The sequence below is a fragment of the Leuciscus leuciscus genome (assembly GCF_965113295.1).
Source record: "Leuciscus leuciscus genome assembly, chromosome: 17".
NCBI lineage: Eukaryota > Metazoa > Chordata > Actinopteri > Cypriniformes > Leuciscidae > Leuciscus > Leuciscus leuciscus.
Genome location: NC_138741.1, coordinates 26,274,822 through 26,290,274, shown reverse-complemented (window position 1 = coordinate 26,290,274; position 15,453 = coordinate 26,274,822). Strand labels below are relative to the sequence as shown.

At 37.4% G+C, this 15,453-nt stretch overlaps 1 protein-coding gene across 4 annotated transcripts in view; it reads right to left on the bottom strand.

The window, feature by feature from the left end:
- Window positions 1-1,609: 1,609 nt before the first annotated feature.
- The window catches only part of kiaa0586 (KIAA0586 ortholog), a 128,345-nt gene continuing 114,501 nt past the window's right edge, over window positions 1,610-15,453 (bottom strand). For all 4 annotated transcript variants that reach the window (XM_082142285.1, XM_082142286.1, XM_082142284.1 and 1 more), the window contains 2 exons: window positions 8,631-8,687; window positions 1,610-1,999 (listed from right to left, as the gene is read on the bottom strand). In XM_082142285.1, the coding sequence (XP_081998411.1) occupies window positions 1,851-1,999; window positions 8,631-8,687 (206 nt within the window). In that variant the 3' untranslated portion in view covers window positions 1,610-1,850. The remainder of the gene's footprint in view (window positions 2,000-8,630; window positions 8,688-15,453) is intronic.

Below are 15,453 nucleotides of genomic sequence, written 5' to 3'. Positions count from 1 at the left end.
GTAAAACAAAAAAACAAAAAAGGTTACACTTTATTTTACAGTGTCCATGTTACAGTGTAATTATATATTTATGTACTGAGTAATAATAATTCACTACATGTACTTACTATAGTGTTAGGGTAAGGATTAGGGCTTGGTTAGGCTAAGTTGCATGTAATTATGCATAATTTATAGTTATTACTACAGTAACTACATGTAACAAGGACACTAAAATAAAGTGGGTAACACTTTATTTTACAGTGTCCTTGTAACATATGTTACATGTACTTACCATAGTAATGCATAATTACATGCAACTAACCCTCAACCAAATCCTAATCCTACCCTAACCCTATAGTAAGTACATGTAGTTGCTTAATATTACTCAGTACTTAAATATATAATTACACTGTGACAATGACACTTTAAAATAAAGTGTAACCATAAAGTGTTACCCCCAAAAAAATCATAAAGTTCTTTCAATGGGTGTCAAACAGGGTCCTGCACCACAATACACATTAATATAGCCACAAAACCTCAACATTATGGCCCAGTTTCACAAACAAGGCTTAGATTAAACCAGGATTAGGTCTAAGTTCAAATAGGGCTTTTAAGTAGCTTTTATAAAAGTGCCTTAGAAAAAACATTACTGATGTGCATCTTGAGACAAAACAATGGCACTAACATATTTTAAGTTATGTCAGTTCAAGTTGCTTTCAGTTCAAACAGCTCAAACAGGCATTTTAGTTTGGGACTAGCTTAAACCTTGTTTGTGAAACTGGCCAAATAAGTGTGAACATTAGAGTGATAAAATAGCTATTAACCTTGTCTGTACAAAGTTATATCCAGTTTTCCCAAGTCAGGATCAAATAAAAGGCGGTAAACCTGCAACTTTCACACAGTGAACGAATAAACCAGAAAGACACGGTTTACATGGAGCAAAGTCCACTATAACCAGCAGTTTATGAAATATAGTCCCACCAATGAAAGTATGATTCAATAATTAACTTTACCGCTAAAATAGCACATAGTTTTGTATTAATAGAAGCTTTAGTGCTTTAACTAAAATATAAGCATTTCTGATTTGTTTTCAGAGTAATGGCCATGCAATAACTGTACTTATTACTTTTGGAAGGACAGACATTCGAATTACAGTCTATACATTTTCCAATAATTTCTCTTAGAATGAACTAGCACTTTTAGTGAATATTGGTCTATTATTAGCCAAAATTGTGGTTGATTCTAGGCCAGAAGAGCAGTAAAATGGACCAGACTTTATGGCGATAGTCAGAAGTCTGGTTCTACGAGACTGCTTCCACTCATTCTCCCAGACTTTATCATGTCTTGAGTGCTGAAAAGGAAACAGGATGCTTATTAGACAGGCATCATCAGTGCAGGATACTGCAAAGCAGCATCTGATAGCGGATATCTCTCTCTATCTCCCCCTGTAATGGGAGAAACAGCAGTCTGAGACTAATGATGTGAAAACCCTCTCTCATGAAGTCCTGCACTGCGCTGCCATTACCATGACAGAGGACATCCCTGTTCAGACAGAATCAACCCGACAGCTGACGTCAACCTGGCGAGAAATCCGTTAAAACTATTTTTAAAAAAAGGTTCAATTAAAAAGTTTTGCAGGATTTGTTTAAAATTTATTTGTATAAAAAAAAAAAGTGTACAATTACAATACATATGGTTTTATTTAACAGTGATGCTAAGTGATGATAAGAGACAAGAAAAAAGTTCATTATATCTCTTGTCATCCAACTATGAGCGTCTGTAATGTTAATAATTTAGAACATCAAGAACATCTCATTCCTTTCAGGCACTTAGCAGTTTCCTGGCAGAGAGGTTTCATAGGGTCTTCGCTGTTAAAACACATCATTAGCAGAAGAGTCTGTGTCTCCTTCAACAGAGCTGAGGCTGACAGACTCTTGATCCTGTTTGGCAGAGGGCAGCCTCACTGACATCACTCTGACATCACTTCCTCTTCCGTCTGTGTGCAGAAACATGTCTTCACCTGTGGGGATGGAAACAACATTTGAGCTTATAACATTGCATCAACAAGATTTCAATAGTAGAAATTATTTGTGGTCACTAATATTTAATTTTTTAACAAAATACTTTCATTTCGCAACGATGCATTAAATCACAAGTGACAGGAAAGATATTTATAATGTTACAAAAAAAGTTGTAAAATGAAAAAAATAATGCTGCTTTTGAACTTTTTTATTCATCAAAGAATCCCAAAAAATGCATCAGTTTCCACCAAAATATGACGCAGCACAACTGTTTTCAGCATTTATAATAATGAATGTTTCATAAGCATCAAATCAGCACATTAGAATGATTTCTGAAGGATCATGTGACAATGAAGACTGGAGTAATGATGCTGAAAATTCAGCTTTGATCACAGGAATAAATGACGATTACAATATATTAAAGTAGAAAACAGTTATTTTAAAATATGATTATTTTAGTGTAATAATATTTCCGAATTTCTCTTACTGTATTCTGCATAAAATAAATACAAATATAATATACAAGCTATATATGCTATATTAAAGCTAATCATTTCAGCCTTTATGAACACTTGCATCCTATGAGAACACAATCCAAGTGCTCCATTTACTAAAAATTCAAACATTTCAATGCAATTAAGTCATCCAATTAAGCCAAAATAATGAAGGCTTTCCAGTTAATGACACACAGAATAGGACTGTGAACTCATCATCCGAACACACTGACATCAGCTGCTTATTAGGACGTTTTTTATAACCGTCACACTGGCCTGGCGGTGACACACTTACACACACAAGCAAACACTCATCAGTCATTTCCTCTGTATTTTGGGGGGCAGCGGGCAGAGGCTGGGTGGGCATTTACCCCGACCAATGGGGCGTGCAGAAGAGGAAGTGTGAGTGAACGGAGAGCCTCACGGGACCACCGGGCACACACTGATGGAGATCAGCAGGGAGCTCACATTCAGACCCACACACACACATACAACAGAGGAAGATGCTCTTTCCTGTGTGTTTTCTCAAGCTGTTAAGGGTATTGTCACTGGTGAGGAAAATGAAGCTGTATCGCATAAAGGGAATAGGCCTGTATTCTACACAAGTTTTATTTTTGTCCTTGTACTGTTAGTCAAGTTTTCTTGCACTGCTGTACCTATTTAATGCATTTGTAAATAAAACATATTGATATATTCACGATGATTTAAATTTATAAATATGAGATTTATGTCCATATGAGACTACTTTCAAGTATGAGAATGTTAAAACTCGTTTTAATAGCATCTGACTTAAACCTCAGAAAAGACAAAAATTCTGCCTTATATATGTGTGTGTGTGTATCATGTGTGTGTGTTAGTAAGTATAAAACATATATTATATACAGTATTCTTTTTTAAATAAGATTTCATTTTTTTTTGTTATCTATATTTATCTTTACCAGACTCTTGACAATTATATATATATATATATATATATATATATATATACATACATACATACATACATATATATACACACACACATACATACATATATATATTTTGAAATTTTCTTCTAGAATGATCATTTTTATCAACCTTGGATATTTAAGTTCAGTAATTTCACTTAAATGACAATTAATAGGTAATCTTCATTGCCATTTAAGTGAAATTACTGGACTTAAATATCCGAGGTTGATAAAAATGATCATTCTAGAAGAAAATTTCAGATGGCACTTAGAGGCTTTTGCATCTGAACTCTTCACATACATATATATATATATATATATATAAAAAACAGTTCGTTCTGGTTCTCGAATCTGATTGGCCAAGAGCCTTTTCCAGCCGTGGAATATTCCCCCAGTCTCAGCACTGAAACCGTCTCACCGTTTGTCTCAGTCCGCTTGCAACATTTCTGTGACTGTCATGACGGACGAGCAAACCACCATCATTTTACAAAAACTACTGTTGCTGTGTCACAGAATGTAGTTTTAAGAGTTTTTCAGGCGAGAATGTAGATATTTAGACCTCAAATACGATATATAGAGAAAAATATATTAAAAAAATATTCATTATATAATATAACTAATATATACTGTATATATAGATGCATCATGCATGCATGCTAAAGGCTGAGGTATAGATATAATTTTTATGTGGGTCATCATATATTAATCTCTTTGTTTTTGTGACTTCTGGAAGGACATTTTTGTAGCTTAGTATCAATAAAAATGTGTACAGGTTGGAGAGGGAGTATGTTGAAATACACCTATATAGTAAATCAAATTCTTTTATTTCAAAGGAGCAAGGAAAGTAATGTTTTCCATAATATGTCTCCTTTAAACATATCTTCTAGTATGCTTTGATCTACAAAACATAATTTAAAAGGCAGAACATTTACTAGGGGACCCAAAGAGATTTTTTTACAATGAGCCTCTCCCATAATTTCCCTCCCACAAATATTGAGCTTCATTGCCTTGGACAGACTGAACAGCCAGCACATGGTTTTACTGGAGTGTGTTCAAAGCAAACTGACACAATCAGATTCGTTCAATAGATGATTAATAAAAGCCACTTCACACCCCACGCTTGAATCATAACCTGGATATAATAATAAAGAAAAACACCCACAGATCTAAACATCTGATATGGATCGACTATTATAACGAGATCATGAGGTGATGCACTTCCACATGGAAAATATGGACTCGTCATAATTTGGACTGTTATTTGTCTTTTGTCTGTTGCCAGCACTGGCTAAATAACCTGAACAAGACACAATCAGCACAAGCATAGTCAGAAATGTGGCAACATGCTTATTAAAGGGTCTGTACACCCACAAATTAATGTTGTCATCATATACTTATACTGTCTTTCCAAAAACTGCATGACTTTCTTTTTCCAGGATGTGACTGTGAAGCTTTATTTCGATGGTTTATACACTTTCTTATTCTTTAAACACTTTATTTTGATGGTCCACTTTAGATATTCTACTAATTATAAGTAACCTTGCAACTACATGTCAACTAACTCTCATTAGAGTATTAGTTGACTTTAGTAGACTGTTAGGTTAGGTTAAGTTGACGTACTTGCAAAGTTACTTATCATCAATGTCAAATCAAAATGAAGTGTTAGCAGACATTAAGCAGACAGTCTACTAATACTCTAATGACGGCTCGTTTCCATGCATTTCGCTCTTTAGCAAGAAGTAGCCTGAACATTCTGCTAGCCTGAACGTTCTTCATCTTTTAAAGAAAGTCATACAAGTTAAGAAAAACATGAGGACATGAGTGTGTTCACTTTTGGGTGAACTGTCCCTTTAAAACATTGTGAAGAGCCTGAAACTCATTCACAATGGAAGCGATGACCTTCATCTTGTACTGTAAAATACTGAAAAAAGAGAGGACTGAATAAGTAATGTTATTTCACACATTATTCAAAGGTAAAAGACCCTCGGCATGTTTGTTTGCTGTAGTGTGTCTTTATGGCCGTCTGCAGTGAACACGGCCTCTGTGGAGCAGATGGGCCAGGTTTGGCACAGATCCTTGTTGGAAAAGCCTATGGCCTACAAACGCTACAGACTGACTACAACACCTCAGGGTGGAAGGGAGAGAGCAAATCAAGGCAGTGAAAGGGAAAGAATGAAAACAGAAATATACAGATGAAAAGAGAGTGGGAGTTTGTCCACCAACAGAAATAAAAACTTCTTTTAAGTTACATGTTCATGTAAGCCGCCCTGAGCTATTCATAGCCAAGTAAGCATGATAGTGGGTGTCATGAATCAGTAAGCAGCATTCAATGAAAAATACAAAAATAAGCCCTCAAAGAGAATCTAGACTGTGTTAAAAATGAGAGTAGCAGATGAATATGAGAAACTGACAAAAAAAGGGTAACACTTTATTTTAGGGTTCAATTCTCGCTTATTAGCATGCATATTACTAGCATATTGGCTGATTATTAGTACTTTATAAAGCACATATTAATGCCTTATTCTGCATGACCATATTCTACATCCCTTAATTCTACCCAATATAACCTAAACGCTACAAAAACTTCCTTACTAACTATTAATAAGCAGTAAATTAGTTTATTGAGGCAAAAGTCATAGTCAACAACACCGCAAACAAACAATAAATAAATTAGACAAACAGGCTATCAAACAGGTCCCTTCCACCCAAATAAAGAAATAAAAGCAACTCATGGAACAACATGAGGATGAGTAGATGATGACAGAATTTTCCTTTTTTGGGGAACTTTTCCTTTTTCAGGACTAAGGCTATGATTTAATTTTCTGTGTGGGCATTAACACACATTCACCTCTCTGTGAAAAGACCTCAACTACGCAGCCAAGAACATCACACTTAAGTCGAGAGGCAGACCTGGCTGAAGACTACAGGGACGTCAGTGTGTTGGGACATTCTCAGATTGTTGGGATTGGAGAATTTAATAAGAGGCTTTGAAAAGATATCAGTACAAATCTTCACAAATAATAATTTTCTTTAAACATACAATCTCAGGACGATGGCTTCTAACGCAAAATGGAAGACATTTACATAATTGTACTCTGCGGTTGGGGGTTTAAAATGGATTGAAACCAAGCAAAACATAAAAATCCATTTGCCGAAAATTTCTGCATATCCTTGGAGAATTTAGGTTTGGAACAAAAATCAAACCATTGCAACAATGGGATAATTGTCTTACTTTAACTCTGACATTCTGAACAGTGCTGTTGGTCACTCAGATGTCTTTTTTGAAATATTCCTGAGAGCCAAGGGTCATATGGGGACATGCTAAAAAAAAATTATGTTTTTTAAAGGAACAGTACACCCAAAAATGAAAGGAATAGACTAAAAGGTCTATTCATACTTGTAGTTCGGTTCTCTTGGTTCTTTTGGTCTGAATCAAAAAAGAAAATTTAGGCCTGGTTTTCTCAGCGTTCACACTGCCATTTTTAACACTGAACCTAAAAATACAAGCATGTACATATGGTGGTATTTTTTTTACCAGCTGAGAAGAAATGAAGAGCTTATAAGATGTGTAAAAGAGTCAAAAAAGCGCCAGAAATTCATCCATTGCACACATAAATGAAGATCTGCTGCAAAGGAGAAACAGCAATTCCTGAAAAGGTGAGTTTCAATCCGATTGTTTGGTGCGCACCATGGGTTCGGATGGCAGCGTTCACACTTATTCAAATGAACGCACTAACAGAGCAATTGCACCAGGGTTCGTTTTAATTGAACCAATCCTGCCAAGTGTGAACATCATACCCTAAAAGTGCATTAAAACATTCAAATGCGCCATGATTACTCATGTGAACCAATGCTGTTTAGCTTCACTGATCAATCTGGCAAAACATCATCCAGGTTTGGAAAACCATGAGGGTGAGTAAATAAGAGAATTTTCATTTTTGTGAAAACTATCCTTGTAAAATTTCATGTTCATCTAGTTCTACACAAAAACACACCTAAAAGGATTAAACATGCATTACAAAAACCCTTCTAAATACTGCATTAGTACAACTAGAGCCACTTTTTGGCTTCTGTAAGACAAATAACCGATACTATAGATCCATTAAGGATAGTACTTTCTTTCAAAAGACAAACACCCTAAAAGCTCCATCACTTATTCATGCTTTTGCAATTTCTATACTTGCACAATACATCTCAGTATGTCAGCATCGTGTCTAGTCTCTTCTAGGTCCTACTTACTCCTCACATATTAATAACAGTTAAAACATGACAAGTCTTTACTAAGTGAGCAGCAGATGGGAGTGAGCTATCTGAGATGAGAGCTGACCGCTCACTAAGAAGAAAAAAACAGCTGCATTAGTTTTATGCAGAAGAAAAAAAAAGTCATACAAGTTTGAAAGGACATGAGGGTGAGTAAATGATGACAGAATGTTCATTTTTAGGGTGTACTATCACTTTAAATCTCAAACTAGATTCAGAACTGATTGGTATCTGTCTTTGTAAAGGACCAGGTGGTAAGGTCAAACCTTATCCGTCAGCACAGCTTTAATATAGTACACTATGGACAATAAAAGCTCAGCTGAAAGAGAAGAGCATGCTCTTCAGAGATGGGGAAAGTAGCCAAGTGCTTCAGAAACCCCAATCTTTCAACCAGGGATCCAAAAAAACAACAAAAACAGATGAATACATGCCAAAAAAAAAGGCACAAACCTGACTCAATTTGGGAATGCACTTACTCCAGAGAAATGAACCATTGGGAAAAAATTACTCATGAGTATGTAGTGTCTGAATGCGTTAAAAACACAAACACAGTTTCAAACCTCCTCTAAGACACCTGCAAACACTTAACAGAGTTCTACACCCCGTTCCAAACTCTCAGGATGCACAGATAAGTCAAACCCCCCCCTTCTGACCCCTTACATCTACTCTACTTCACTCTGTCTTTTCTCTGCTCTCATCTGGCTGCTTAGAAATTTGGGAGTGTCAAGAATGAAGCTGTCTGGCAGAGTTTTACAAAGCCTCTGGAAAGGTCTCTGTGTTGTACTGTGTGAAATTGTTCTTCACCAACAACAACGAGTAAAGAATTTAAATAAGGGGAAATGAGATCAAATGAAGCAAATCAAGTCTGAGGCATTTACACTGATACATATGAAAACAATCAAGACATACCAAACAGTTTACACAAATACCTTTCTCGTTGTCCCCAAAAAACGTGTCATCTGAAAGTCTTCTCAGCTGCGGGAGCTCTGAGAAGAAACAAAGACAAGGGGAAAAATTAAACTAGCACAAAAACTGCAGTGATAGAGACTTTGACATTAGAAGACTTAAAAAAAAAAATTATTAATGAAAACTATGAATAGTGTATCTATCTATCTATCTATCTATCTATCTATATATATATATATATGTGTGTGTGCTCGTTGGAGTAAAAAAAAAAACACTACTGTGTTTTGGGTAGAAAACTCAAACCGGCTCATCCTTCAGCATGAGGTGACAACATAACATGAGCACAGCTGGGCTAGAGCTACAGAAACAAACAAACACACACACACACACACACACACACACACACACACACACACACACACACACACACACACACACACACACACACACACACACACACACAGTTATACCCTCAACTCAGTTACCCTAAAGGCATGACATGATGTTAAAGAGAGGCATTCACCTTCAAACTTTCCCTGCTGCAAGCCAATGCCAGACACGTTTTAAAACCCAAACTTACAGGACTAGACTGGAAGGCAAAAAACAAGAGAACTGTGGGCTTATTTTGGAAAAATGCTTTGTGAAATGTTCTTTATCCTCAAGCGAGGAACACAACGGGCTTGTGAACAAAATTATTTAAACCGGTTCTTTTAGGAAGTCAAAAATATACAGCAGAACGAGTCAGATTCATGAACAAATGATTCTTTTGAGCTAATCCTTGTGATGAATCTCGAAAAAAAAGTCTCAAAAACTAACTAGCTAACTGAACTGAGAGCTTGCGAACTGGAATTGAATCTGGAAATCCAAGATTAATGACGGGAAATGACAGAACAAGTACAAAGATAGTTCATGAAACGATTGCTCTTAAACTAACTGAGATAGATGATGTTCTTTAATGTAAAGGAAGTGCTGACTACAGCGCTACAGTGTTAACAGCACTCAACATTCCTTCAGCTTTATGTACTTTCTTAGAGTGACATCACAGTACCGTTCCCATGCTCTAAAGAGAGCCGAGATAAATCATAAAAGGGTATGCAGGTTTAAAACAAGATAAATACCATACAAGGCTAAGAAACAGGGTGTGTGTTTAAAGAGTCGGTCAAGAGTTCTTTCTTTCATTCCTTCGCCAATGTGTCAAAGCGAGACTAATGGTCCATAAATTAATTATACCATCTTCCCTGCCTCATTTCTGTGGAACACAGCCCAAGGGTTGTTCCTTGGGATAATTGTCAGGTTGACTTTGATTTATAGAGATTTTTTTCACAGGTGGAGACCTCCTGACATAACCCTGCAGATCCGTGAGCCTCCGCGTTCATGAGGCCAGGTGGAGCTGGGGTCGTCCTCGGAGCATTTAAAACCCCATCAAACTTCCTATCCCCTAAAGACAGATTAAGTCAATCAAAGCATTCAATGGCTCTTAACTAATCCTTTTCTTTGGGCTTGTTTACAGCACCGCTCAGAAAAGCCGCATGGGCCGCCGATTGAAGCATTGTGTTGCAAAGCGCCGCCCACCACCCATGTCCCCCTTTTCCATCAGTCCCGACCTCAGAAACAAGAGCAGCGTTGAATACAGGGAGTGCTAATTGAGAGTCAAGAGGTTATGACCTTTCGATGGGGTCCACGTGACCCCACCCTACACCCTAGAGAGGGAACTACGGCCTGGATTGGGAGGGGCTTCTGATATGGTTTGAAATCAGGGTCACGTGGAGCGTCCTCTCAGTAGATCCCACTGATAAAGAGACGGGGGCCGCTGTGTGAAGATCTAGCAGCAGGGTTGAGTTGGGATAGAGGGGGATTTGCATTCGGCCAGAGGAGCTTTCATCCCCCCTTTCTTGCTCTGTCCAAGGAGGGCTGGAGGGGGGTTTGTGGTGATGGGACAACCTCTCAATGCTCCTTTCATCTGGATCTGCAGGAGAGGTTGGAACAGAGAGCTGGACTTAAGACAGCAGGCAGGACTCCCATGTGGAGAAGCCGAGCCGTAACCTCACACACAGGGGTCAAGGAGCCGAGAGGAGATAGGGTCATCGAGGCCACTGCTCAGGGCCAAAGATAGAGAGAGAGAGACCGAGGAAGATAGAGAGAGTGAAAGAGAACAGAGAAAGATCTTATCCATCTTCATTTTGAGAAACCTCCCCCTTCTCCCTCGAAGGGCTCTTTAAAAGCATTGGACACTGTATCAGAACATCACAAAGACAAGGCCACTGTTTAAGACCACTGTAGGCCATCAGAAGCCTTTATATGTCACGGTGGCCAAGAGGTGAATCTCATGAAACTTGTCAGTAGCATGAACGGGGTCATATTTTACCCCAATATGTAAACGAACAAGTAAAAAAATCTATATGAATTGTCCTGAAATGTCAGCCTGAAAATCAACAGACTCATCAATATTAATAAAGTGACATAATGTTTACCAAATTAAGATCACTAGCTGACTGCAAAATTAGAGTAGAATGAGAGCTCAAAATGTGGTGGGTGAACTTGGAATTTTCTAATGAGTGGAATGCAAAAAAATAAAATAAATAATGACATGACAATTAAGCCCCTTTTCCCCTAAATTTTCATTACCATAATGTACAAAAGTATATATATTTTTTATATTATAAGTACTAATGGATTAAGGCAATACAACATACTACCAGGATATACAAATACTTTATAATTTAAATAAAAAAAATCTTTTTACAATGAAATCTGCATCAATTTCTGTCAGTAATGAGAATCATTAATTGAGAAAAACAGAACTTACCAAATTTTTTTTTTTTTTATTAAAATCCATCCAAACATTTATGAATGAATATTAGTCATGTAAATTTGTGGAAAACATTCTTAAATGTCATGAAAATAATCATGTAAAATTTGTGCAAATTTTAAAAATCTTAATTTTCAGGTAGCAAAATTTTCTTATTTTGATTTTGGGGTGAAATGTGACCTAGATACTGGTATTATATTTTGCTTAATGATACAGCAAAATATATTTAGGGGTTTTAATCTAATATGGCCACCATCTGCTGGATCGATTATATTAGCCCAGCATAACTGGAGGGGTTAAAGAACGGCAACATGAATCTTCTCAAATACTCTCTCACAAACTTAGACCACAGCAGGACAACTAAACCTTGCTACAGAGGGATTTCTAAGCGTCAGTTTTCTGGCAACGCTGCATTATAATATATTAACACAACTTTTTCCATCCAGCAAAGATGCATTTCACATGAGCCACGTTGATAGGGGCTTTCAAACGCATGAAAGAATAAAGCCATAGAAAGTGAACTGCTAAGGACACTCCTTTGGACTGCCTGTTATTTTTAGATAAGTAGGTTATTTGTCCCAAGAGGATCTAGGGGACCTTCAGAGACCGAGCCTCAAAAATGGCTAAGAATAAAAAAAACCTCATATGGACCAGTTTCAAAGCAGGTCAAACAGAAAGGTAAAATAATTGAGAAATCGGCTCTGCTCCAGAAAGAGCTCTGCCAGGCTGGCCTTTCTCTCGCCAAACTCTGATTTAATGAGGTTTCCTTCAACACAAAAGAAAACAACAGAAGTCCTTTTTCACTCACCCGTCAACGATTACGTCTAGAATACTAAATTAAGTCTTATTTTTACACTACTCTGAACATACTACAATAGACTAAAGAAAATAAGCAACAAACTGCCTTTATAAATTGGACTAAAATTATTTAATTGTTTAGCTAAGCAGCTGTAATGGTATAATAGTATATTTAAATGGTATAATGATAGTATTTTGAAATGTATAATAAAGAATTAAGATTGGTGATAAGCTTAATTTCTCACCATGAGTTATTTTTTAAATTTACTATAAACCAATTTTTAAATACATAAATAGGTAATAAATCTGGGGTTAAAGGGGTCAAATCACATTTGTACCAAAACATTCATAATTTCTTTTTTTTTTAAACCACATTCTCAACTCTCCATGACTTGAGCATTTCATACTTTAAAACAATGCAAATACAATGCGTCCAATATACTGTACATTTTTAATTTTCCATCCTTTAAAAAACATTATTATTACATTATCACAGAATCACAAAACAATCGGATATGTATCATTCAAACTGTGAAGATCAGCCTGAAAGATTATGTTAGAAATAAATTTTAGCTGCTCTTTTGTAATGTTTGGATCAAATTGACAAAGTTTTGCAGCTTAGAAGGTGGAACTAGTGGAAGTTATGGAAGTTGCATAATGTTTTTCACTTCAATCTTTTTTAAATGATTTCTCATGATAAGACTGACCACTTTAAGCATCACTATAAACACAAAAAAGCAGTTAGAAATCTTCCCACAGCTTGCACTATTCCAGAAAAATATCATTTAGAGCAAAAACTAAGGGAAATACCAAAACTGCTTTGATATCTACAAACGCTTTAGACTGTCCACGCCCTTTCTTGATGTGTGTGTCTGCCAGCTGTACGTTAGATCTGCGTTCTCATGCAGCGCCACTTCCCACCGGCTCCCAACAACAACTCTATGATCGAGGCTTGGAATCAAGCAGACTTGAGGGAGATCACATGACATTTTACCTGAAAACTATTTACTATCTGGCCCAGCCAGCAAAGCGTTATATTGGCTTAGCACACCTTCAGAGCTTCAGATTTGGTAATTAACAGGCATGCCTTTGAAAAGTAAGCCGTCAGCTCCAATCAGGCCATTTGAGTCTGGAACGCTCCTCTGTTGAGGGCCTGCCGAGCGTATCGCAGGTATGTGGGGGCCTCGGCCCCGCAGGAGGAGCTGTAATCAGTGAGGGGTGCCCGGGTGGGCCTGTGGGCGAGCAGCCCGGACTCTCAGCCATCTGCGAACAGGACAGCATCTGTCCATAGAGCCAAAATTATCTGGAATGAGGGGGAGTGACGGAAAGGCATCTATGTGTGATTGAAACGTATCGCTGGCAAGCGCACACACACACACACACACACGGATCTGTTGCAATGCATGATGGGACATCCTTTTAGGAGAGAAACCTGGTAAACGGTAAATGTAACTTACAGTGATGCAAATAATTTACATACTAGTATATAAACTACCGTACGAAAATTTGGGGCCAGTCATTTAAAATAACGATGCATTAAATTGATCAAAAGTGACATTTAAGATTTTTATATTGTTTTATTCATGTTTATTCATCAATATATGTTGACCATCCTTTGGCTGGTAAAGAATAAGAATAGAGTAGAGAAGGTTAGGAAGCTTAGGTGTGGCAGAACTTGGACGTGGTCATGTGACAGCACTGATAGATTCAAGATGCCGGTCTGGTCGTAGGGAATCGGGTGTGAGCCAGGATTTTGATAGGACACTGGGGTCCATTCCAGTACACCCGCAGGGAGGAGAGGGAGAGATGGAAGAAGGAGAGAGGGAGAGGTTGACAGGTTGGCAGTGAGAACAGGTCTGATAGGAAACAGATGAGTGGAGAGAGACTCATGACTGTCTGGAATCTAGCCGCAAAACACACTCACCTATGATATAAAACACTGAGCCATGTCAAAGGGGCGAAACAATTAAATGAACCAGCATAAAATAAAGTTATAAGTCACAAGTCATGCGTTACATCATGAAGCCTTATTACATCATGAAGCCATATAGCCCTCAAGTGCCTTATTGCTGTTGCAGTTTTTACAAAAAAAAAACATGGTTATGGTTTGCTCTTTACCTCTACAGTTGATGATCGCTATTTAAAAAGATTAATGAACAGCAAGCCAATGTGCCTATTGATTGGCCATCTATTTTTTTCAGGAATATAAATAAAACATCAATTTTTTTTTCTTTTTTTTTAAACACATTTACATATACATATATTATATAATAAATAATATATATGAATAAATAAATAAATAAATCAGATAAAACATATGCATATACATACATAATATATTATATTATGTAATGCATATATATATAAATATCATGATCAGGATCTTGATCAGAATTTTCTGCATCATTACCCCAGTCTTCAGTGTCACATGATCCTTTGATTTGCATTTTCTTGTTCTTGCATGTTGAAAACAGTTGTGCTGCTTAATATTTTTGTGGAAACTGTGATACTTTAAAAAAAAAAAAAAATTCTTTGATGAATAAAAGCTCATTTATTTAAAAAAGAAAACTTTTGTGACATTATAAATGATCAATGGAATGCATCTTTGTTGAATAAAATACTTTTTTTTTTTTAACTACTAACCCCAAACTTTTGAACAGTAGTGTATATACAGCGATAAATAGCTTAGTTCAACCTGTCCACCCAAAAAGCACTTCATCAACTAATCACATCTGAGAAGCAAGTCATCTCTGCATCCAACGACAGCAGAATTACTCAGGAGCCTGTAGTTTCCTGTAAAGTGGGCCCATGTTGGCCTGTGTCACACACACATCTGTCCATCTGCTCAGACAGCACGACTGTGGCTTCCACTCAACCCATCATCAAACACAAACCCAAGCTGAAACCTCACGAAACCTCTGCGCACTGTAACGGGAGCGATCCCATGAAAGCCTGCTCCTCCACCTGTGAAAGCAGAGACGAGGCCTTCTGCCGCGTGGCTTAGCGCCGCTGCCTGGCTCGGCTGATCAAAGCGGGATGAGCCCCCCTCTTCACTCCGTCTGGCAGATGAGGAGAGTCAGGGGTGAAGAGGTGATGACTACTGGAGCGCACAGCCGCACTCAAACCCGGTTCATTTTCAAAAGTCTATCCCTCTCATCTCCACTCATCCATCTGTGAGGGGAACCCTATCTCTACGCCTGATCTCACGCTTGACAGGATGAGACGGGGGCTGCGTGATA